The following is a 24893-nucleotide window of genomic DNA, read 5'->3' on the forward strand; positions in this document are numbered from 1 at the left end:
TTATCATACTACCAGTCCGGTTTAAGTTGGTCTGGTTGGGTGCTAGCTTGTTCTCATTCTAATTTCCATTACTTCTGTGTGGTGATGGGAGATTACTGAATGTAAGTGTGTTCCAGGTGAGATTTAGTATCTATTCTATGACCACAGCAGCGATTCCTTGAGATTAATATGGTAGAAATAATTCATTGAGTAATTTAAAGGTTTTACATTAACTTATGAATGTCATTGTATAATAGTTGAGACATTGTTCTGTGTCAAAACAGATACAGAACATAGAATTAGAGAGTGGTATTGCATTGTTAAAAAAATAAAGCTTCATGTTTCTTTTACAAAGGTTTCTCTTCAAAACATAGAATAGATTCATTTAGGTTGGAAAAGACCTTTAAGATCATGAAGTCCAACCGTTAACTTAAACGCTGCCGAGTCCACCCCTTAAACCATGTCCCTAAGCACCACATCTACATGTCTTTTAGATGCCTCCAGGCATAGTGACTCCATCACTTCCTTGGGCAGCCTGTTCCAGTGCTTGGTAACCCCTTCAATGAGGAAATTTTTCCTAATATCCAATCTAAACCTCCCCTGGGGCAACTTGAGGCTGTTTTCTGTTGTCCTATCACTTCTTACTTGGGAGAAGAGACTAACACTCACCTCACTACAACCTCCTTTCAGGTACTTGCAGAGAGCAATATGGTCTCCCCTGAGCTTCCTTTTCTTACAGGTTGGAAGTTATTTATGTGGAGATGTTAAATCTCATTTTACGGAAAAGAACATAAATAAAGAAAACTGTAAAAACATACAGCAATTGTCTGGCATAAATATATATGTAATATAGTGGTATCGTAGATGGACAAATATTCAATCTAATGATACTTTTGTTTAGAAGTAAAAAAATATTTTCACTTATTTTTTCTGTGCTGGATGTAATTTGGAGGGCTTGAATCAAACTGAGTTAATATATCTAAGTCATGCGAACAGAACACATATGGAACAATTAGAACATAATTTTTAGAACCACTCTTCAAAGAATAACTGTACTTGAAACATCTGATGACTTTCTTCAGGATTTTAAACTTATATGAAAGGAGCTTGTGGAACCTTTCCAAAACAAACCACTGTTTCCTTGTTGAGTCTTTGTTCTGACTTTCAAATAATAGCAGAAAAGAGGGTGCTAGTCTTCTGAAACTTGATTTGATTACATTTCTTATGAGACACATACACGTTGGTTCATTACTGTCACTTGAAAAGCCAGTTGTTTTTTCCAAGGAGTCTTCAAGGAATGCTTTGTAAGTGGTGCCCTCCATTTTTGCCAAAATCTTCATTGTTGAAGAAACTCTCTTCTTGCAAGAATTTTTTTTCACTTCTTAGTACTTGTGTCTCAGCTGTGGAGCTTTAGAATTTCACCTGTTCTGCAAGAATTTTCTTGCCCTGCAAAGGAAGTTACACTGCTGGTTTGTCTAAAGAGAGTAATAGTGCAGGTATCTCCATACAGCACTGTATGTCTGAGTTCTTTGAGCAGTATAAACAAGCATGGGTGGATTATCATGTTAGTGTAGTTTCCATTTCTGGAGCTACCTCATTTCTAGCTATCTAATTGATATTTATTTAGCTTAGATATTTACATACTGTTGAATTATGCAGGGTAAACATACCCAGAGCAGTAGATGTTCCCAGTCTCATGGTCATGGCCTGTCTATAACGTGAAACAATGGTGCCAACATTTAGTTTTTATGGATGCCAGTTGAGACTTTGAACACCATGGGAGAGAAAAGTATCAGGCAGGCACACACCCCCTACCACCCAGGGAAGACCTTGTCTGTGTGAAGGAGTATACAAGTACATGCAGGTGCACTCTCATTACATGGCTGGAGATGCATCTATGATTTTATTCATCTGATGAGTATGTATCCTGTCATATGTGGCATAGGAAACCTTCTGAGCCTCCTGGGAATCTGCAAACTGCTGTGAATTAAATAGGTGGTACTTTGTGCTAAATCTGGTCAGGAGGCCTTAGGTTGTGAAGCTGTGATAGCTTGCTGACACTAACAGATACAGTATGTTCCAGACAGAGCAAAGAGTAGGATTCATCTTCCCTACCCTAAATTCTTGAAAGTTTGACATTGTAAGCATGAGTTGCTAACTGTAGATCCTCTTCAGGAAGAACGCACAAGAAAAGGCTCTTTTTGAAGCGATTTGTCTTCCCTAAGATAGTTCAGATGATTTTCTTACTGAAGCCCATCTAGATATCTATTTTAAACTAATTTTTAGATGTCTAAAGTTAGGTTCCTTTTGAAACATCTAGCCAATGTACTTGGGCATGCCTGTCTTATGGTGATGTTACTTGCTCGAGGAATGGGCCCATGTGAACCTCATGAGGTTCAACAAGGCCAAGGGCAGGGTCCTGCACCTGGGTTGGGGCAACCCCTGGTATCAGTACAGGCTGGGGGATGAAGGGATTGAGAGCAGCCTTACCGAGAAGGACGTGTGGGTACTGGGGGATGAAAAGCTGGACGTGAGCCAGCAATGTGTGCTCACAGCCCAGAAGACCAACCATGTCCTGGGCTACATCCGAAGAAGCGTGGCCAGCAGGTCACAGCTGAGACCTCACCTGGCGTCCTGCATCCAGCTCTGGAGCCCTCAGCACAGGAAAGACTCATGGACCTGTTGGAGCGGGTCCAGATGGGGGCCACCAAAATGATCAGAGGGATGGAACACCTTTTCCATGAGGACAGGCTGAGAGAGTTGGGGTTGTTCAGCCTGGAGAAGAGAAGGCTTCGGGGAGACGTTCTTGCAGCCTTCTAGTAGCTGAAGGAGGGGGCTTATAGGAAAGACGGGGACAGACTTTTTAGCAGGGCCTGTTCTGACAGGACAAGGGGTAATGATTTTCAACTAAAAGAGGGTAGATTCAGACTAGATATAAGGAAGAAATTTTTCACAGTGACGGTGGTGAAACACTGGCACAGGTTGCCCAGAGAGGTGGTAGATGCCCCATCCCTGGAAACATTCCAGGTCACGTTGGATGGGACTCTGAGCAACCTGATCTAGTTGAAGATGTCCCTGCTCATTGCAGGGGGGTTAGACTAGATGACCTTTAAAGGTCCCTTCCAACCCAAAGATTCTATGATTGTCTCTCTCAGCATGTTTGACCATCTAAGTAAATTATTTGAAATTGATGTTGCAGGTTGTTCTTTTTGCTCAACCACTCAACCCTTTTTCCTGTCTTCTGTGAGAAAAGGCAGGAAGAGAGCAGTTTATCAAGGCCATAAAGAGAGAAGTTCAGCCATTTGCTGGAAACTGCCAGCTCTCCCGTCAGCACAGTGGCTCTAGCCAGGAAGCCAGGTCACATACCCGTTGTGCTTGACAACATAACTTAAGCTTTTGGGGAGGATACTGGATGTAACAACTGATTGCCAGAAATCTGTAACATACAGACACCATACACAGTAATACTGTATTCATCTATTCCTAGAACTAAAATATGTTACGTTTCCTAATTTACATTCCTGAAGTGCTTGTAAAAACAGTTAAACGAATGTAGAATTGCTTTAAACATTTGTGGTAATTTTATATTGGAAGATTCTGCAGTTCTGGGAGAATAAACAGATTATTTTTCATTGTTTCTAGATAGGTGGATCAGTTTTGTGTCAAGTAGGGAAATAAGCACTAATTTATTGGAGAAGATGTGCAAGTTTTAGTGTATACTAGGCTTCATAAATAAGTTCTGAAATTTTAAAATTATCAGAAGAGCTCCGGTTTAGCTTTGTGTCTTACTATATTAGCTCCTTCCTGTTACCTTGCTTAGTTGCTCTTGCTCATTAATCCTGTTTTCAGTCATCAGTAAAATTTCTTCAGTGGATGGCATGCTTTGGTCTAATCTGAATAAAGTCTCATTGATGGAAGGCCTGGTTACAAAGTGTTTCTTGAGGTTGGTCAAGCACTGTGCTATCAGGCAGTGGAGACAGAGCTAACTCCGATGCGAGACAAACCTTTACTACATGGAACTTCGGATAAAAACAACCTCTGTTGCCAGAAAGATACTTTTCCAAAATTTAAATATGCACTGTCACATCCTGGCTTTGATTAATCGACATACAGCTTAAATGCCTATCTAACTTTATGCATAAATGCAGTTACTGAAGAAAAGTGGTGATTAATCCCTTACACTATTGAGAAGGCATTCTCTTGTAGTAGTGTGTCCATTTCTCTTTAAAATGTGAAAAAGTATATTTAAGTATGTTTTGTCATAATGGGCATCCCAGATTATGCTTCAGATAGTCATCTTGAGAATGAAAATTTAATTAATTGGAGCAAGCATGAAAAACAGATTATGCATTTGCCCCAGCGCAGTGTGGAAATAAGAGTTACAGTTTGCACTGTGTGGCAGTATCTTAATGAGGAAGACTCATGAGAAGGGCTTTCTGTAAAGATAGAAGTTTTTTTTCTTAATCCTTGTTTGCAAGATTGTTTGCAGTAGGGGTAGGTGTGAGAAATCTACCTGTTTGTCATCTCACAGTAGGCTGTGAGTGGAAGCTGTTTGTAAAATCCAGGATAACGCTGTCTCAGTTCATATTTAGAAAGCTACAGTCACAAGAAAGAAGTTTAGACGCAACTCCTGAAAATGAAAGCTTACATTCAGTAGGAGTGGATGCCTTTCCCTTCTACGCTTGCCAGAGAAAGTGGTATTGTGTGTTTATAAAGCTAGCATACTAAACTGAAGTCTGGCTCCCAATATTAAGGAAATGTTGGTCAAATATTTTACATCCTTGTCATCTCTTCAGCTACCACTTTATTATGGGAAGGATTAAGATTTGGATGCTGCCTGGAAGAGTTTGTTTTGAAGAAGGATTGAAAGAAAGGATAGAGGAATGCCAGACTGGGCTTCAGGCGTAAGGCTACTTGGAGAAAGTCCCAAAAATGAGAGTGGTGGTAAACCATGTGTGACTTGGGCTGAAGTTGTGAGCAAAAAACTAGAGCGAAGCAATTTACTGGAATTAGTTCTTGCAGTCTTTGACATTTGGTGTGGAGACTAAGAGGAAGTAAATGAAAGAATTTGAGAAGGAACCTGTCTTAGTCAGAGTTGCAGACATGGAAACTAGATTTTTATGGCAACAATTTAGGCTGAATGATGGGAAAGAGAAGAAGTATGTAGAAACCCAGAGCTGGTATAAAGTAGTGAGAGCCTAGATGAATGCTTTTGCAATGAGAATGGAAAAGAATGCAAATTTTATGCGCTATTTGCAGTGGAAAAATATGTCATGATTTTCTGATCAACAGTGTTAAAGAAAAAGATGAATTAAAAAAAATAGTAATGGATCAGAAAAATGGAGAACACTGTTCCTGTGTGACAAAGGGGAAGAATGGTAGGAAATTTTACCAAGGAAGAAGTGCCAAGTTGTAGGGTGTACAGTACAGAGAATGAGGCAAGTCAGAATGAAGTTAAGAGGTCAGGCATAAGTATTGGGGTTATATCTTAGAGAAGCGGTAGGTGTTTATTGCAATAGAGCAGTGAAATGTAATGACTCAGTGCCTTGAGTGAAATAGAAGTGGACAGGAGAACATTGCTTGACTTGTACTAAGAGTTGAGATTAGGAGTAGATGTAGAGGTGTGTGCAGTCTGAAGTGTGCACTGCACTGCACAGGTCTGCACCCTCCAAAAGGGAGGGTTGGCTGTGTGATAATAAAGGATAGCTGTTTCTACTTAACGAGTCCATCCTTCACATAAGAAATATGATTTATAATATTGGAGGGCATTATGCTGGGTTTAATCTAGGTCATACTTATAATTGTCTAATATTTTAGCATTAACAGTCACAGAGTGAACCAAGTCTGCAACGGGTTATTATTCCTGTTGTCAGCTCATGCTGGAATAGCTATGCCTGCATTGCTTTTGTTTGCCTTCGTTAAAATAAAGCAGTGAACTTACACATTCATTTGGCTATCACGTGGTAAGTAACGTGATTATTTTGGAAAGGCCAGAAAGTGTAATGGGAAACAGACTCCAGGGTATCAAGAAGAGAGTTTGGAAAGAAAGTTTAATTAATTACATATTGGTACTATGACTGGAATCGGGAGAGAATTGCTATGGTAGTATCATGTTTTGGAAGTTTGGATTTGCCTCTGTCTTCTTTTTGATGATGAAAACATCTCTGATCTCAGAGTTGTTTCGTTCTGCCTCTTTCTTTTCCCCTTTTCCCAGTTTATGTTTGGTTTAGGAATCAATAAACCTTTGGTCTTAAGTTTTGGACAATGCATCAATAGCCTACAGATAACTGAGTTTACATTTTCTACTTTATGCCTGTATACCACAAAAAGCACAAAAATAAGAGCAGAGACTTGCTGACATCTGACTTGAAAGAGCAGTGACAGACATGGATCATGGAATGAAAGAGACCTTCAAAAGAAAGAGCAATTGCTTGCCACAAGGAACGTGAGAAGCCTATGTGTGAAGGAGGCATCAGACTTGTAGACCTACCAGTAGGACTGGAAGTGAGCCAGAATCCTGGCTCTATTTTTGGCATCTTCATCTTGGAGAGAAACAGTTTCACTTGAAATATTTCTGTATCTAACAGTTGCAAAGATTCAAAAAAATTGAGGTTCTTATTTCAGTGCAGTTGGATGTCTCAACAGTGAGAAAAGTGCATAGTCCCATTCATATCGGGATTTTTTGTAAGGGTAGTGTTGAGCTTGAAACAATAACTACAACATTTTAAATGATGTAATTGTTCATTACAGTCTGGCTAATGTTAGTAGTAAAATAAATAGAAACAGAAAGAAAAAAAAAGATCTTTTTTCTCTTTCTTCTTGTAGGAGTTACTGAGACTCAATTCTGGTATGTGCTTCTTAAAGTTGTCCAGCCCTATCCTAAAAGTGACAAAACATGAGTCTTCCAGCACTTTCTGAGGAGTTTTATTAGAGTCTTGATCTTTCATCTTTAATACAGGTTTTTTTTTGTTTTGCTTGAATTTTCTTCCACTCAGTGTTTTGACATCGTTTCTTACAAGAGCTCCAAAAGTCCAAAGGAGTTTGGGAAGGCAGGGTGAGTGCAAGAAGCAATAGATGATATGCCAGGACTCATATGACATCAGTAGGTGAGTGGAGGGAGAATAGGTGAAGCAACCACAACGATTGGAGGAAATGTGAAAAAAGTCACCCGATACGTGCTCTGTTAGGAGCACCACGCCTGCGCTCTGACATGGCTGCCTCCAAGCCAGCTCTAATTTGGAAGCCTTGTAAACAAAAGAGGGTCAAACCAAATGTCTGTGAACCCCAGTGTCTTGGCTTCAGCACTACTCAGAAAGGTGTATCTAGACCTAGCAGAGTGCTTTTTTCTCTTTACATATGCTCTTAATCTCTAGCAAGAGACTCTACTATGATTTCATTTGCCTCTTTGAGGCAAATTCAATATATTCTGCCTCTCAGGGCTTAGCTGAGGGACAGGAGATACTGTCTTAGTCCAGAATCACACAGATGTTAAAACAGTTATTTTACATCGAACAGCTTTGGAGAACAGGCTGCACAGACACAGCTCTTCAAAATTGTCTTTCTGAGCAGCTTGGTTTTTACCAGATTGCTCCACTTCCAGACTCCTACACATGCTCCTTGTCAGGATCATGGTGTGAGACAAGACTAAGAGATTTCTCAAAACACAGCAGTTCAAGATCTACCTGGCAGAGAGTTATGCTGGAGAAGGAAGTGCAAGAGTATTTTTTTAGTGCTGAGATTTTGAATAGAAACAAAAGATAGGACTTTAGGTCTTAATCTGTTTCTGGGTTGGGGCTTCCATGTTACAGGATCAGAGTAATGAAGCTTGCATAGGTATTTCTCTTAGGTAGAAAACATTACATATTGACAGTCTTTATCAAGAGATACTTAGTCATACTATCTCAGATCTTTAAAAATTGTTTTTTTCAGAACATAAGAACTATTATGTCTAAATGGTGTTAGCTAGATCCTTAACAAAATTGATACGGAAGTTGCTGTCCTGCTTTACATTTCCCCAGAGCCAAGGAAAGTACAAGTCAGTATGTCAGATATGTTGTAGCTGTTGTTTATATAGAATGAATCTTGAGATCGTGATTGATAGGGCTGTTACAGATGTTTTGGCCTAGTGGTGTGGTTAGTCATGAATGCTGAGATGGAAAGCTAAGGTTTCTCATACCTTTAATGAAAAACTGATATTCTATCATAAGCAGGTATTCAAACAGGCTTATTTAAAAATAATTAAATCAGTCTGCATGCACTCTTTGGTTCTTGGGTTTTTTTTCTGCAAGTCAGGGTGTAGGCATTCAAATTGCAAAAGGCATGTTTAAATTCATGCAGGTACTTTTGGTGTACTTTTATCTGTGTTCCTCGGTGCTCCTGCTGCGTTAGCTGTAACAGGAGAAGTTGTGAGGAAGCTGCAGTGTGTTGCTGTTCCTTACACATGAAGAAATTGTAATGAGATTGCCGCAGGTCTCCTTCTGTGAGAACTTAATGTGCTGGTTCTTTTGTTGCAAGGGATCTCTGGTTGCTCTGACCTCCCCTTGAGGGTCTGTGAAATGAAACCAATGCAATGTGTGCAGCTCCTTTCGTCTGAGCACAGTAATAACAGCACTTTGCTGGAAAGGTGGAGGTTTTGTTTCGTGTTTTTTTTTTTTTTTTTTCCCCACCATGAACGTACTTGTATGTCATTGTGCTGACCCAGAGGATACTGTTTGGTTCTGCCTTGACAATTAGATAGGCTTGCATTTTCAAATACATTCTTCTTGATAATTTTGATGGTGATTTGGCAGTTATGAGGAAGCTGATACATTATTTTTATTTGATTTCCTTAAGTGAGGATTGTGAAGAAAAATAAAATTTGAATTGAACTTTCTCATTTTAACTAGAGTTGGGCTTTAAATTAGAACTATTTGGATATGTTCAGCACTGGATAATCTTCCAGGTGTGAATTATGGCACTTAAATAAGAGAAAACTGGACTAGGAGGGTGGGGCAATAAGGACTGAACCATTTAGATATTTTGCATGTGAGTAGCTTCTACAAATATGAATAAGCAGGAAGGTGCATTGAGGGCTGGTGTGATTTTCATTGTAAGATAGACTAGGACTTTGATGTATAGCTCTGTTTCAGTGAACAAAAGAAGTTACTTTCTCCCCACAATATGACCTTATCATCTCCAAAAAGGAAAACATTCCCTGGAACAAACAAGCTGGATTTTTTGTTTGTTTGTTTTTCTTGTAATCTGGTCTGTGTCGGGTAATTTGCCAGTTAGTTTAAGGGCTAATCTGAAGGCTGTATAAGCGTTTTACTCGGTTCCATTAGGTCCAACTAAACTTTATAATACAGGGGCTATTATCCTGCCAGTTGTGAGGAATTTCTGTTTTAAGGAGCAGTGCTGACACAAAGGCAGCACTGTGCAAGCCGTCTCTATAACTGAACACTTTCACACTGCAATTTAGGAGGCGTGCAGTTCAGGAAATTGCTGGCTTCTGCTGGAGCACACTCTTACTGCAAGGAAAATTTTATTCGTCACTCAAGTAATTGGCAGTTTTAATACCTTGTTAGTAATTACCTTATAAACAAACTAATGCATAAAGGCAAGGCTCTATGACCTGTTATCTAACTCGCAGTGTTATTTGGCCAGTGGAACTGACACATGGCGGTGGTGTTTGTTGTTGTTTTTGATTAAAGTAATTTGTTTCCATTTATTGTAAATACTTTCAGCTAAGAGTTAAAAAAATGCAGTGTACCTCTACCAGACAGCCCGGGGAATGAAACACGATACAAGCACAGCATTGGAGGGGCTGCAAGATCACTTACCCATTCCCACATGTGGTCAGAAGGCCCAGTAATCTAACTTCTGGTTTAGTTTTTGAGGCAGGACTTTTTTGTTTTGAGCAGTAATCCCCCCACACTCCTTGAATATGTGAGGGTTGTCCATGTTATCCTGAAAGTGTGGCTTACTATTTGATCCAGAGCAAGTATTTCCAACAAAGGCAAACACCTTCCAGAATCAACCTTCTTGTTGATAGTTTTACTGAAATTGCCTTTGCCTGCAATGTTTAGGAGCTGGGGAGAGCTCCTGAATTTTGATCATTCATCATGGTAGGTACAGAATGTACCACAGCCAGAACTGACTTGAACTTCCCAAGGTAACAGTTCAGGTTACGTTCCTTTAATTGGTCGTGATCTGTTTTCCCCTGTGTACCGTTAGCCCCAAACCAATAACCCTATTAATGTTGCTGATGTGTGTGTATGATTCTGTACGCTATGCAGTTGGGATGGAAAAACAGGTAGGTTGCTGGGTATGAACACGAAATATGATCCCTGGAAGAAGTACATTTCACTGGAGGTGAAAGAAGGGGTGTTCCTTATAGTAGGCTAGGATACTCATATGTTTAAACAATTGCAGAATTTTTGTTGTAGAACTGGGTGTGATGCTTAGCTGAAGTTTGACCAGACATGAAATCCAGAACCTCTGTAATAAGCACAAATTTTATTCTCTGCAAACTCACTAGAAAAAAAACTATAGATGAAATACTAGATCTAACTGCAAAATTATAGAATGTCTTTCTGAGGGGGCGTGCTGTCATCCATCTCTTCTAATCTAGCTCTGGTTTTATGGGAATTCAGTCTGATTTTCATGCTGTAGGAGTTGTCAAAAAAACCCAAAACAAAATATCTAGCTACTATGATGTTAATTTGGTTAAAACAGAAAACAACTCTAATCTGGTTTCATTACAATACTGTGACATACTGTTCAATGCAGCTACTAGATTTTTGTACCGTTCAGAAATAGATGATCATAGAGTTTTACATCTTGTTCTAAAAGCCATGAATTGCAGTAATGGGATTATAATGCAATTTTTTTCATCTTATTTGCTGGGAATATGTTTTACGAAATGTTGATGAACACATTTATTAAGGGCATTCCAATTTCAGATTTGGAATGGCTAGAAATAAATGTTATGTCTAGGGAACATGGTTTCTTTATTGGTTTTCTTTAACTAGAAATTATTTTCAAGTGGGGGAATTAAGAAGTAACTTTCGTCAGAGTCATATGTAGTTAACAAGTGTTTACTCTGGAAATGACAGTCTTTTGACTACTGTCCTTAAATTTCAGGACCAGTAACAAGATTGCCAACATCTTGTCTGAACATCTGAAGCCGTTTCAGAGTCTAGAAACTTTGGACTTGAGTAACAACAACATATCAGAGCTAAAAATATCATCGTTTCCATCGTTACAGCTCAAGTATCTGTAAGTAAAACTTAGTATTACTTTTCTTTTTTCTTTCAGGTTATTTTCAAAAAACTTGTTGGAAAAGTTAGGTTGGCAGCTGTTTGTTAAGGTACTAAATCTTCCTTCACTTAGACAAGCATTAAATACTTATTTGTACTTTCACCTGTTGATTTTAACATAAGCTGCTAACTTGAATACATGAGTTCTTGCCATGAGATGTTTTAGTTCATAAAAAGTGAAGGTCACTATCTTGAGATGAAACAAATAGATGTATCTCTTGAGATAAATAATTATGTAACAAAATGAACTTCAGTTCCTCATAGTTGGGCTAGTCTCAAGTTACATGGAATTTGGTAGACTTTTCTGAATCTATCTTAATCCTTATGCAGTAGTACTGCAATGCCAGAGCTATACTGAGTGAGAATAAAGTAATGGGGTTGCAGCATGCTATGTTCTGCCAATAATACCCTCCTGCAGCATAGATCAAAATGTTGGTGGTGAAATACCATTTGACCATAGACTGAGCTGTCAAGAACTCTAATTAATGTGATAAATGAAATTCCATTTATCAAGGGGTAGGCAGTGCAAGAGCTTTGTGTTTCACTACTTGGTATTAAGAATTTATTAAATAACTGTAAATTTAACCTTCTAGACATTGTTTCAACAGGTACATTAACAGTAACCGAATAACCTCCATGGAGCCTGGTACCTTTGACAATTTGTCTACCACACTTCAAATATTGAAACTGAACAGGAACAAAATTTCAGCAATCCCTCAAAAGATGTTTAAACTCTCCCATCTGCAGCACCTGTAAGTGCAACCTACAATTGACTAATTGTTTTCAGGTTTTCCAAAGCACTGGCAGTGCTTGAACTTTAGCCTTTAATTTAACCAGAGGCAGAGTGAGACAGACACAGAAAACATATTACTACAACCCTTACTAACTGCAGCTTTGTACTGAACAAAACTAGTCTTATATTGGTGAAATGTGAATAGTCGTTGTGTTTAAAATTGTGTTTCCTTATTAAAAGAAAAAAATGAAGAGGCTGGAGAAGGGGTAATAGCAGTATTTCTGTAAGAAAGCATTGGAATAATATTAAGTGAAGTAAACTTACGTAGTTCACTACAGCAGTCTTTTATTTATTTTGTGCTTTCTTGATGAAATGAAGGGAATTAATCTGCTTTCAGAAGGTATGACAATAGATATGCATGAGTAAATAGACCTCCATCAGCTTCACTGATACAATGCTGTCTAGAAATGTTTTAACTAATAAATAATAAAGTTCTTTAATATGGAAGAGGAAATACCTTTTTAAAACAAAAAAATGTAGAATGCAGGAAGTTGACAAAAGGATGAGCTAGGACTGCAGTTTGTCAGATCCTGAATAACCATTTTCCATAATAGCTAGCCAAGAGTTAACTCTCTTAGGTTAACCTTGGAAATGAAAGGTCATAAGAACAGTAAAGTGTTAGGATGCTTGACACATCTGGAGACAGTGACTGTGTCTTTTCTGTTACACAAATTAAAGAAAAGTTTGACTCAAGCCTCAGTAGAAGAGTGTGAGAACAGTCCTGCAAAGCTCAGGATTTGTTAACAACCTTAGTAGACTTTCTGATCCTTAGATTCAACTGAAATTTTGGAAGTTGGTGATACTCTTGCCTAAAAAAGTTCTGCTTGTTCACAATTTAATTGGTAGGTTGACCTAGTTATATTAGGTAGCTAATCTGCAATGAAAATAAAAAATTTGTGTTATCACCTGAAAGAGGTGTTCAGAGGAGTGGCGAAAAACTGAAGGCTGTTCTTACTGAATGTTTTTTGCTGCTTATGCACATTTAAACACAGGAAGAGGAGTAGGGTTCTCTGTTGGGTGGGTATCTGTTATCAGGTAGGGTTCACATCAGACTTCCTATGAGGAGGTGAGTTTTGGATTCTTCTTGATTTGGTAGGATGCAGGTGGATAGATCTGAGATCTTTTTGAAAGGGCAGATGATCACTTGTATGAGGGCCTTTCCTTAATATTGTCTAATCTTGTCTCTTTATACTATATATTGTTGCTAATAAATATAACTGTTAATTTAGCAAAAGATAGCTGCTTTAAAATTCGCTGTTATAAAAGTAGTTAACATTGTTCTTTGTGCCTGTGTGAGGCTAGACTTCCCTTTTCATGTAGCTTAGAAAGTCAGAAAGCTGCTTGGGGTTGGTGTTGGGTTTGGAGTTAAAAAGGACCAAACCCCAGAAAGTGTTGTGGAGAGCAGGAAAATAGAAAATACTGAGTACTACTGTTACTGCAGCTTGCCCGCCAGCTACTTATGCCTCATAAACTCCCTTCCAGGATATGCAGAGGGGCAGTAGTGTAGTGGCAGAAGGGTGAGTGCCACCTGAGAAAGAAGAAAGGACTGATTTGTAACTGGTTGTGGTGAATGAGGGAGGAATGGGTAATGAATACTTGATGCCAGATTAAGAAAGAGGCATCACCCAGGATATTTAATTTTGCCTAGTTACCACAACTAAAAATTTTAACTTTTTCTTTCTGACTTATTATTAATTGCAATTACAAGTTAAGCTTAGCATCTCTGCTGCTGGATAAACACTAGGAACTTGCTTTCATTTTTGAATTTGCAAACAGGACTAACCATGACATTCTAGGTCTGCAAGGATTTTTAAAATCTGAAAATCAAGGAACCACGTACTTGTCCTCAGTGTGAGAAAGGCAGAACAGTATTAGCATGGTTAAACATAATGTGTTGCAGTAAAATCTTTGATTTTTATTACGTCTTGTCTCTGTTGTTTTATGTGCAACAAAAGCATTTAAATAAGGTTTGTTCCCAGAGAGGGAAGACAGTTTGTTGGCATGCAGGTAAACTTACTCTGCTGTAACTGTAAATTTTATTGATGCAGGGAACTGAATCGCAACAAAATTAAAAAAATAGATGGGCTTACTTTCCAAGGACTTCCAGCTTTGAAATCATTAAAACTGCAGAGAAATGGGGTTACTAGGCTCATGGATGGTGCTTTCTGGGGATTAACCAACATGGAAGTCTTGTAAGTATCAACTTTCTGCTGATAGATTCTGCTGATAACATGTTAAGGAGAATTGCACAAAATTAATGGAATTGCTTGGTAAAATTAAAAGATTTTTTTAATTAATTAAGTTGTTCTGATGTGTTTTGAAAAACATTCTGAGTGCATGCATACAACTCTTAAGTGTAAATAGAGGCTTCAGCTATCTATCCAGTATCATGAAGTCAGATGTGGACCTGTGGCAAAGCACACACGCCCCTGAGTTTCTGAACCTTATGTCTTTTATCTATTTGTATGTGTTTGTGTGTGTTTGTAGGCAGCTGGACCATAACAACTTAACAGAGATAACCAAAGGATGGCTTTATGGCTTGCTGATGCTGCAGCAACTCCATCTCAGCCAAAATGCCATCAGCAGGATCAGTCCTGATGCCTGGGAATTTTGCCAAAAGCTCAGTGAGCTGTGAGTAGCTTTTATTCTATCACAGTTTTGAAAGCCGGGTACATGCCAAAGCATGAGCTTCTTACCACTGATCTGTGAATTTTTCATAACAAAGTTTCCAAGGTGACAACAACTTTTTCGTATGTGAAACAGTTGTATTTTACTGAAGAAGTTGAAGCCAACCGTGATTTCTTCATTTCACTATGGTAGTTGTACTAAAACTGTAACACAGTCAATTTCAAATGAAAGAAATGCATTTTACAGTAATCTGTGAATTACCAAAAATGATACACAAGCTGTGTGATCAAAAATGGCGTAGTAGGTTTTGTGATAGTTGTAAGGGAAAAAACTTTCTTCCCCCTGAAAATTCACCTGGGTTGAACTGGGTAACAAGTACTGCAGCACAAACATTCAAATACATTTTTTCCTTGATTATGCAGAGATTTGACGTTCAATCACTTAACAAGGTTAGATGATTCAAGCTTCGTTGGTTTAAGTGTGCTGGTTGGACTGTACATTGGAAACAACAAAGTAAATTACATTGCTGATTGTGCCTTCCGGGGACTTTCCAGTCTACAGACTTTGTAAGTTTGACAAACTCATTTTTTAAGGTCAAAAACCTTAAGAAAAAACCCTCGTTGTTGATAGATTTATTTTCTTCATTGTTGTTGGTGTTTTTTTTTCCATTGGAAATATCCAAGAGCCTTTTGTTAACTTTCCTACGTCAGCATATGTTTTTCTTATAGTAGCATTTTTTTTTTTTTTCAGAATAGTTGGGAGAAGGAGGACATCCTCTTTCCTTAAGGTTGTGCGTAATGGATGGTAGCAATTACGATATGAACTTCCAGTAGCAGTATTATGGGAAAGGCATGTCTCCATTCGAAGGCAGCAAGCAGCACTGCTATCCACAGCTTTAGGGGTCTGGATCATAGTTGATCATCTTAACTGAATCAACTTTTTCCCTCATGGCAGAAATAAGGAGACAAAGCTCAAAAACTGTGTGTTACTATGGATGCTGATGCTTGTCGTGACTGAGCAATTGCTTTAAGCATCTGAGCATTTCTTGAAATATCATTTTTTAATGGCAGGGGAAGAAAGAAGTAAACTAATCTAAATATATTCAGCTTCAGTAAAATCTTGCAGTTGCATACCATTGACCCATCTGTTAGCCAAATGAATTAAATGGTTGCCTTTCGCTCTAGACTTTGAAAAGGGTACTGATGTTTTAATTTCAGGGGTTTGCTCACATGTACTTTGGGCATCTATCAAAGATGCAGTTCAGATGGGTGTACGCTATGTTTTTTAAGTATACAGAGAGATACAGATCATGAAGAGAGGAAGTCAGAGGCTTGCGAGGTCTCTAGGAATTAAGTGTTAGGCTTTTCGTCCTAGATTTTTTCTTTTCTCCTCTAGCCCTACCCTGTTGATTTTTTGCTGGCACACCATTCTTTTCACAAATCCCTAATCTCTTTATGCTTCACAGATAATTAAGATAGTGTTGTGGATGTTGTAGGATGTAAAAGTGATTAACTTATTAATAAATTTCTGTGTGTTAATATTATGAACTTAAAAAAGCATGAGTGTATTTTGTTTCAAAGGGATAACAGTTGATCCTTTCCCTTCCTGTGACGCTCCTTCTCTTATGATAGTTCTGTATCTGAATGCCCTTGCAGGGGAATGTGGGTTTCTTTTCTGACGATTCTTAAAATCGTTGGGTTTGTGATCTTTTTAATTATCACTGGAAACAGTACTGATAGTCTTCAAAGTCTCTCAGTAAAAATTGAAATGAAATAGCTAATCAGGAAAATCTTCTCTTAAAAAGACGAACCAACCAAACAAAAAAAAAACCCGAATAAACAAAAAACAACCTACCAGAAAGCTATTTCAGAAATTGTTTTAAATAATACATGCTCTTGAAGAAGTATGTACCTTGTTCGTTTTAATAGCTCTTGTGGTTTTATTTCCCCCTCCCCCTTAAACAGGGATCTGAAAAACAATGAAATATCATGGACTATTGAAGACATGAATGGTGCCTTCTCTGGCCTAGATAAACTTAGGAATCTGTGAGTATTGCAGCAATATTTGTATTTCATTATTCCTTAAAAAAATTAGCTTAGATTATGTGTGCTTCAAGTGACAAGACCAACACTTAATGATGTTATATTTTCCGTAGCTGAGATGATTTTTTTTTTTCCTCCCTTACCATTTTGTTCTCTATAAAATGTTCCCTTTCTATAAAAGAAATTCCAGATTTTTCAAGTCAAACTAATATGAAATATTTTAAATATTACTACTATTTATGGAAACATTTCTCAGAGAATGAGGGTTTCCATAATAGGAAGTAACAAGTGCATTATGCGACAAAGGCATAGTGACTGGAATAGTCTTTGATAAAGTAACACAGCATCTAGTGGAAGTGGCTTCATTACATTGACACTTTCAAATGCATGTCTATGAAATAAAAAGATGCTTATGTGTATACATTTAGAATAATCCATATCACTGAACTGTACACGTTAAACATCTTCTAAAATCATTGTAAAATCTAGATGTTTACTCAAGGAGAATATACGGGTGTCTTTTAGAGGTGAGACATTTGGCTGTATTAGTTAAGGTTGAATGGTGAATATTAATCACAGTTTAGAAATAATTGCTAAAAATGCAATTGTTCAGCTCAAAAAATGCTTCCATTTCATTGCATCTTTTTTGCATCATGTACTTATGTTTTTCAGGATACTCCAAGGAAACAGGATTAGATCCATTACAAAGAAAGCATTTTCTGGTTTGGATGCACTTGAACACCTGTGAGTAGTAGAAATTCACTTTTAACCCAATATTGGAAAAAATGAATTTTGATATTAATGGAAATACAAGTAGACTAACAGGCTTTACTTATGACTTTGAATGAAACACACTTACCCTGGTTGCTACTGTGATCTTTAAAAGGATCTTTTCTTTTGGAGTTATGCTGAATCTGAATTTTGGAATTAATGCAGAAAGTGTTACGTATTAAGCATGCTATAAAACTCCTTTAATCCTGTCTCTTTAGTTTTTGAGCTAGGGGATCCTTTTATATCACTAAGGTAGCAAACTATTCCTTGAGTCTTAAATACATTCAGTTTAATAAATTACTCTTTCCTTCTCTAATGTTGGTTTTCTTCTTTTTCCCTAGAGATCTAAGTAACAATGCAATTATGTCAGTTCAAGGAAATGCATTTTCACAAATGAAGAAACTCAAAGAATTGTAAGTTTCTATCTAAAGACATCACCTCTATTAAATATATGTATCCATAGAAATATATAAATAAAGCCTTGTAAAATGTTGCCTGATGCAGTGATAAACTCCTACTGTAATCTCTCTGAAGTCATGTAAAAAGGGTATGTCAGTGTTTTGTCTTTTTTATTTGTGGTGTTATGACTGTATTTAAGTGAGATAGTGTAGGATAGGAGACATTCATTTTCTGCTACATTTGTTGTCTAGAGTCCTTATTTTAAATTGGCTGATCCCTAATAGGTATTAAGTAAGGGAGACTTTGATGTAATGTGCTGTAAGATCAGCAGTGCTATCACTGAGCTAAAGCTTACTGGACCAGTGAAATGCAGTGCTGTAATTCTCTTGTAAAGACCTGGTTGTCAGTGCTTGTAATTGGGTCCTTCTGCCCTGTTGTAGCAAAGGGGTAGGTCTTCAGAGAAGTCATGAAGCGGTCACTGGGAAGAATGTATTCTTCTAGTGAGTTTGTCCACTTACCCTCTTTTTCTGTTGATCAATGCAGAAAAACGCTGTCACTGTTCCTTGTGTTTTGAGCACAGCTAATTCTTCCTCTTGGGTGTATATTATGTCCCTTCTATTCATATCAGCTTTCTCTAGTCAGATCTGTTGTCTTGAGCTGCTCTGTGGATAATCTGTCAACAAACTGAAGAATAAAAAACAGATGCTGCTCTCATGAGTAGAAAATTCCTGGAGTTTCTCTGGAGCTTTTAATTTGTGTTGTCCAGACTCCTATCAAGTATCAGCCTAGCAGCTGGCTCTCTACTTCATCTTATGGTATTACTCCATGTTGGGTGCCATAGAGAAAGTAATGAGGAGCCTTGCGTATTTCATAGAATCATAAATCAGCCCAGGTTGGAAGGGACCTCAGAAGGTCGTCTGGTCCAACCTTTTGTGGAAAAGGGAGCCTAGATGAGATTATCTAGCACACTGTCTAGTCGTGTCTTGAAAACCTCCAGTACTGGGGTCTCCACCAGATCTCTGGAGAGTTTGTTCCGGTGTATGATTGTTCACACTGTAAAATATTTCTTTATTATATCTAGACAATGTCTGTCTCACTCAAAGTTCAGTTTGATGTTACACATATCCTAGTGTAGCTAGAGCTGCTCTAGAAAGCAGCAGCCATACTTCTACCCATAGCCAAGGGTTTTCTGCCTTTCCTCTTCCTTGAGTTGGATCTGGTTGTGTTGCTTTATTAGTTTGCTGAACTCAACTCAACCAGCTGCAGGGCAATTTCTAGATTTGGAACAAGAGAAGTGGTGGGAGCACAGTGCTGACAATTGATGCAGATGAAGAGTGATCAAATATGACAGAACGACAGGCTAACACAGCTCCAGGAGGTGTGAGATGCTACAAGATACCAGACTGAACTCTTCAATGAAATAACTATTCAAGATTTGTTGGTTGTTTTTTTTTTCCTGTACTTTTCTTTGAAACAGTTGGTAGACATCCATTGTGTCTGAGGAAGATGTAGACAGATGGTAGAAAGTACTTTGCCAGAAGTAAGGTTATATAGTATAAGTTCCCATCTCATAATTTTATTCTGAGGCTCCTAGAGAGTAAATCTGAAAATAATATGACAGATACCTATTGCATCCGGATAGCAAAAAAATGCTGTGGTTTCTCTGCCTCCTAAGACGAACAAGAATGCCGCCTAGAACTTTAGTGAAGGATGACCTGTTTCATCTCGGTGTCAGCTGGTGAGCTGGCATCGCTAGGTTTTATCCATGCAGTGTTAGTGTGAAAAAAAAGCACAGAGTCATTCTTCCTTTTCTTCAATAAAAAATCAAGAATTGGTATGCCTTCATTTATCTTTAAAGCTCTTTCTCTCCCTGGATCCATAAATTAGTTTTGCTTTTCCTCCAAGAACAGGTAAGATGTGAAGAGAGGAATTCTATTACTGACTGTGTTTTTTAATATTTTTTTTTTAAGGGTGATCTGAGTTTTCAGCCAAAACTGAGAACTTTTCCTACTTCAACTCCTGATTCTAGATGCTTCACAGAGTATCCCTTTGCTTCCTTATTCTTTTTTCCCTCTGTGAATGTAGGTACTCGCGTAGGTTAGGTAAGCTGATAACAGTTCTGCAGTTGTTATTTTCAACACTTTGACTATTCTTTGTCTCCCTACTCTCCTTTTTAAATATCTTCCTCAAGATAAATTCTGACTGAAATGGAAATGAGGGAATAAAATTGTCTCAGAATTTTTTGATGTTAGCATGCAGAGCACCTCCCTTCTGGACTGTTTTCCTATATGATGTTCTGTACGTCCTGCTGCTGACTGTAGTTTTGTACCCAAGACACTACAAACATGCCTGACTGCCTGGACTCATATTTGTAGCAGAAGCTAGGAGCTCAGAATAACATGTCTGCTTTGTAGAATGCAGGAATCAGGAGAATGGTGTCACCAACTCTGAGCTAAATAATACTGCTGTCTTTCTCTCGTGATACATACATATTTAGCCTAAAAATTTAGTTTTGTTGCAGGTGTGCGCTCATATAGATGTGTATTACAAACAGAAAAAAACTAAGTCAACAGACTTTAAATGCAATTGCTTTTTCTCTAGGCACTTAAACACGTCAAGTCTGTTGTGTGACTGCCAGTTAAAATGGCTACCACAGTGGATGTCAGAGAACAACTTTCAGAGCTTTGTAAATGCCAGTTGTGCCCATCCTCAGCTGCTAAAAGGGAGAAGTATTTTTGCTGTCAGCCTAGATGGGTTTGTCTGTGGTGAGTATAATCTCTGTTCCTCATTCCATAGAACAAATCTTGCTGAAAGCATTAATTTTTGTCGTGGTTCTTTGATATGTTTTGATTTCTCTAATGAAATGGAGAGGATTTAATATTTGTTACCATTTGCTTCTCTGTTCCCAAACTGTGATGTAGATGCTCAAAGCTTGTGGCTTTGTATACGTTGGGGAGTGACAGTTTTCTGACTTGTATTTCATGTACAGCTTGCTTACGTAGTACATAGCATAGCGTGCAAGGGAAGGCTCAATAGTTTGTGGTGGTAAACGTATATGCCTATAGATTTAAAGATGGGTATTCTTTAGATATCTGTCATTTTAAGTGAGACGTATTTTGGCAAACTTAAGATGCAATTTTTGGTTTTGAGTATTTGTAAATTATTTTCATACTTCATCAGTCTTGGGGTTATTCCAGAGCTGAGAAAATTTGAGGGTAAAATAGCCATACTGGCCTCAGCTGTGACCTTTTCTGTGTGTCTGTGTTGTCTACTTCAAAAATTATTTGAACCATGTAAGTTATTGCCTGTATGTAAACTGTATTTTAAAACATCTGATTACCACAGTTACGCTACTGATAATTTGTATTTCAGTACACCAGATACTAAATGCAAGTAAAATATTTTTACTTTAAGACTTGAGGATTTGAGGTGATAGCATCCCCCTTAAAAGTGAAATTTCTCTGTGTTTGCTTAGTAACATTCATTATCACCTATTTGTTGTGTTCTCTATTTAAAGCAAAGTGCATCTAAGCATTCAGAGTAAAGATGTGTGTTTAAGTACTCTGATACATTGAGAACTTTGAAAATATCAAGAAATTAAAAGCTAACTGTGTTTCATATATTTTTGTTGTTTACATGTTATTTTTCTTACTAAAGAAAATTCAAACTTTTTATTCTTTAGTGACAAAACATAACCATATTTGTCTTCTCTAACTTTCCTCTCATAGCAAATATGACAGCTTAATTTTTACTGTTACAACTCATACCCTTTTTTCAGTGGGAAAACAGGCACAGAATATAAAGTAGTGTACAAAAATGTTGTTTTCTCCCTTCCTATTAGCAGTCAAATGTTTAATATACTAATGTTAAATAATGACTAGGTGGTGCATAATCTAATTACTACTGGAAAGGAGAAATTTACATAGTACAGGAAATTACAGGTTACTTAGTTAATGGCGTATATTTGAAGTAGACATCCTTATTTTTGAGAAACTTATTCTGGCAAGAAATTAAATGGCGGGATTTAAATGTGTATCTCTTGTTAAATCACGTGGGATCGCCATCTTTCTTTTAGCTGCTGAATGCCATTTTTAATAAACTAATTTCAAAACCTTTAAGATACTAGCAAAAAGGGATGTACTAAGAGTAAGTTGTTACATTTAATACATAAAGTAGTTGTCATGGACGATTAACTAGAATCCCCTAATACAATCAACAAATGGAAAGTGTGCCATCACTAGACATTTTGGTGTACACACCTTGCCTTATAACTTTACAATGGCCACCTTTGCTTCTATAGAATTTTCAAGAGGACTGTGTTAAGACCTGCCTACAACTAAAATAAATAATCTATTATGTATAATTTATATGCATGTATAAATCCTCCAAATTGTGCCAAGTTACGTTTTTGAAAACACCTAGGCGATAGGAGGGAGTCATCCTAAATTTGTTCAAGGAAAGCATGTGTTACGCAAGGGTTCCATATGTGTGAAACTAAAAAAACCACAAAGTCTGGGTAATTTGCGCTTTTTAAGATCATGTCTTTCGAGCTGAAACAAATCATGAGACATCTCTGTACTAAAGGTAACTGTAGAAGAAAAATAAGAGTATATGCTTTTTTGACCTGTATTAATGACATCAAGTTAACATAATGATGCTAAAAGAGTACCATCTAGGTGATGAATAGCTTTTTTTCTGTTACACAGTAGTCAAGTGGCTTCTATAAAATGAGAAATATATTTCTCAGAGAAAGTATGTGTGGCAGTGTGTATATGCGTTTATGTATCTGTACATAAGTGTGGGGGGGTTTCTGTGATACCTGTATTTAAATACACTCTCAAATTACTCTGTTCTGACAAAACACACTGCCAGCCTTATCCTAGTGTGTTCTTCTGTATTCTGTAGTATCTGCTTATTCGAGTGACCTTTTCATCCCCCCTTCCTGACAAATAATTAAGATTTTTAAATATTCTATTATTCCATTGATAGTACAACTAAAACAGAATGAAGTTCTCCTGTCCTTTCACAAGGCTAATTTAAGAATTTACAATGTTTCACTTACTTTCACTGACTTTGCACAGGGATAACTATCAACTCAATTTGCAAATAGTATAGTTTGTCATGGGGGACTTAAGGCATGAGTATGAAGCCTGAAAACCAAATGGCCTGGGAGGTTCTTAAGGCCCATGTTTAGGGTCCCAGATCGGGGGATCCATGCTGCCCTGCTGCTGGAGCACAGCTCCAGATTGCAGGTATTCTGCAGGCAGCTCGAGGCTATCCGCACATCTCATTTTCTGTTGTAACATGCAACGTGGAGATTCTTCAGGGAAACTATGCTTTGACCCTAGTATGTTGTACCCAAACAGATGAGACGTAAGGAGGCAAAGGGCCTGGGTAAAACCTGATTCTCTGCAGTGCAGGCAGGGTCTGCAGTAAGGAGTAGTTGGGCCCCAGGGCTTTTCCTGCAGCGCCTATGAAACTTGGGCTTGTGTCTTTGTCAGGAGGTTGGAGACATCTTGAAAGTTGGGAATACGCCAAGGCTTTTGCTTTTGGGAGACCGAGCGTTTAATTGCTCGCTCCTTTTGCACATGCAATGTACATGCGGCAGAATATTCAGAATATTCAGAAGGCAGCCAATTCTGTAAACTCACAAAATGGCACTTTGGAGGTAACTTGCCAATAGTAAAGGGACCTCCAGAAACTAATCACTTGAAATTCTTGGGTGCTGCCCTGCTTGAGGGATTTTCAGCACTGTTGTGTTTGTAAGGTTGACCACACAGCCGCAAATCACTGGATCTTTGTACATGATTGTTTTTTGTGAGTTTAGGGAAAACTCTTGACTTCAACTTGCAGTTTCTGGTGGCAGAAGAACTATGCTTTCAATACAGAAAAACTCAGAGCAACCTGAGGTGTTGCAAAGACGAAGGGTAGGCTTCATGACTGACATTCAGAATAGTTCTTACGGATGTCAGGGGGTAGTTTTCGCCTCTTTAGTGCTGCTGTTGAACAAACTGTACACACAGTCTGCTTTTAAATGTGCTTTCTCTTCAATAAGATATGACTCGGCACAATAAACTCATAAATGTGTCATCTTTAAATGCCCTAAGGCTAGTGAAATTTCAAATGAAAGCATTGTGTATCCATTTTATAAATACTTACCTGACTCTTCTCTCAAACCTGTAAAACAAGGCTTACAAACTCTTTCTAAAAAGAGTCCTCAGGTCGCACATATATTTTTTTTTTTCTCTTCCTCTGTGTTACTTTTCCTTTTTCTCCCTTCTGTGCAGATGATTTTCCTAAACCACAGATCACTGTCCAGCCAGAAACTCAGTCAGCAATCAAAGGCTCCAATCTGAGTTTTGTATGTTCAGCAGCCAGCAGCAGTGATTCCCCAATGACTTTTGCATGGAAGAAAGACAATGAACTACTGCAAGATGCTGAAATGGAGAATTATGCACACCTCCGGGCACAGGGTGGTGAAGTGATGGAGTACACTACCATCCTTCGACTACGCAATGTTGAATTCAGTAATGAAGGGAAATACCAGTGTGTTATTTCAAATCATTTTGGTTCATCCTACTCTGTCAAAGCCAAGCTTACAGTAAACAGTAAGTATGTTAGTTTTTGCTTGTGGACTTGAAGTAGAATGATTTTAATCAAAATATGTAAACACAGTTTTTTCCATTCTCATCATCTGTGTTTTTAGAAGATCCCTTAATAATCTGAGAGTATTTCTTAAAGTGTGTCTAGTTCCAAGATCGCCGTCCAGTTTTACATTTGGCCTATTGTGCTGAAACATAGTATGGGAAAAAACAAATAACAGGCCAAATTCATAGTAAATTTGGCAAAATCTATGTAACAAGATGGGAAAAAAGTTAATCTTTTCTTCACAGGAGGTAAGTATACTCTGTTTCAAGGTACTATGGAAAGGTCATGTAGGAGGCTGTTAGCAGAAATGAGATTTTGATCTAGGTGGTCTCACAT

The 24893-nt window shown here is 37.9% G+C and overlaps 1 protein-coding gene across 1 annotated transcript in view; it reads left to right on the top strand.

Annotated features, from left to right (window-relative positions):
• LRIG3 (leucine-rich repeats and immunoglobulin-like domains 3) overlaps positions 1–24893 on the top strand; it is a gene marked incomplete at its 5' end in the record, with an annotated part of 34445 nt that overhangs the window by 2110 nt on the left and 7442 nt on the right. The window contains 10 exons of the mRNA XM_010281380.1: positions 11101–11235; positions 11885–12028; positions 14118–14261; positions 14557–14700; positions 15120–15263; positions 16662–16742; positions 17412–17483; positions 17852–17923; positions 20511–20674; positions 24197–24517. Coding sequence (XP_010279682.1) covers positions 11101–11235; positions 11885–12028; positions 14118–14261; positions 14557–14700; positions 15120–15263; positions 16662–16742; positions 17412–17483; positions 17852–17923; positions 20511–20674; positions 24197–24517 — 1421 coding nt within the window. The remainder of the gene's footprint in view (positions 1–11100; positions 11236–11884; positions 12029–14117; positions 14262–14556; positions 14701–15119; positions 15264–16661; positions 16743–17411; positions 17484–17851; positions 17924–20510; positions 20675–24196; positions 24518–24893) is intronic.

Source organism: Phaethon lepturus, unplaced genomic scaffold, assembly GCF_000687285.1.
Source record: "Phaethon lepturus isolate BGI_N335 unplaced genomic scaffold, ASM68728v1 scaffold532, whole genome shotgun sequence".
NCBI classification, from domain to species: domain Eukaryota; kingdom Metazoa; phylum Chordata; class Aves; order Phaethontiformes; family Phaethontidae; genus Phaethon; species Phaethon lepturus.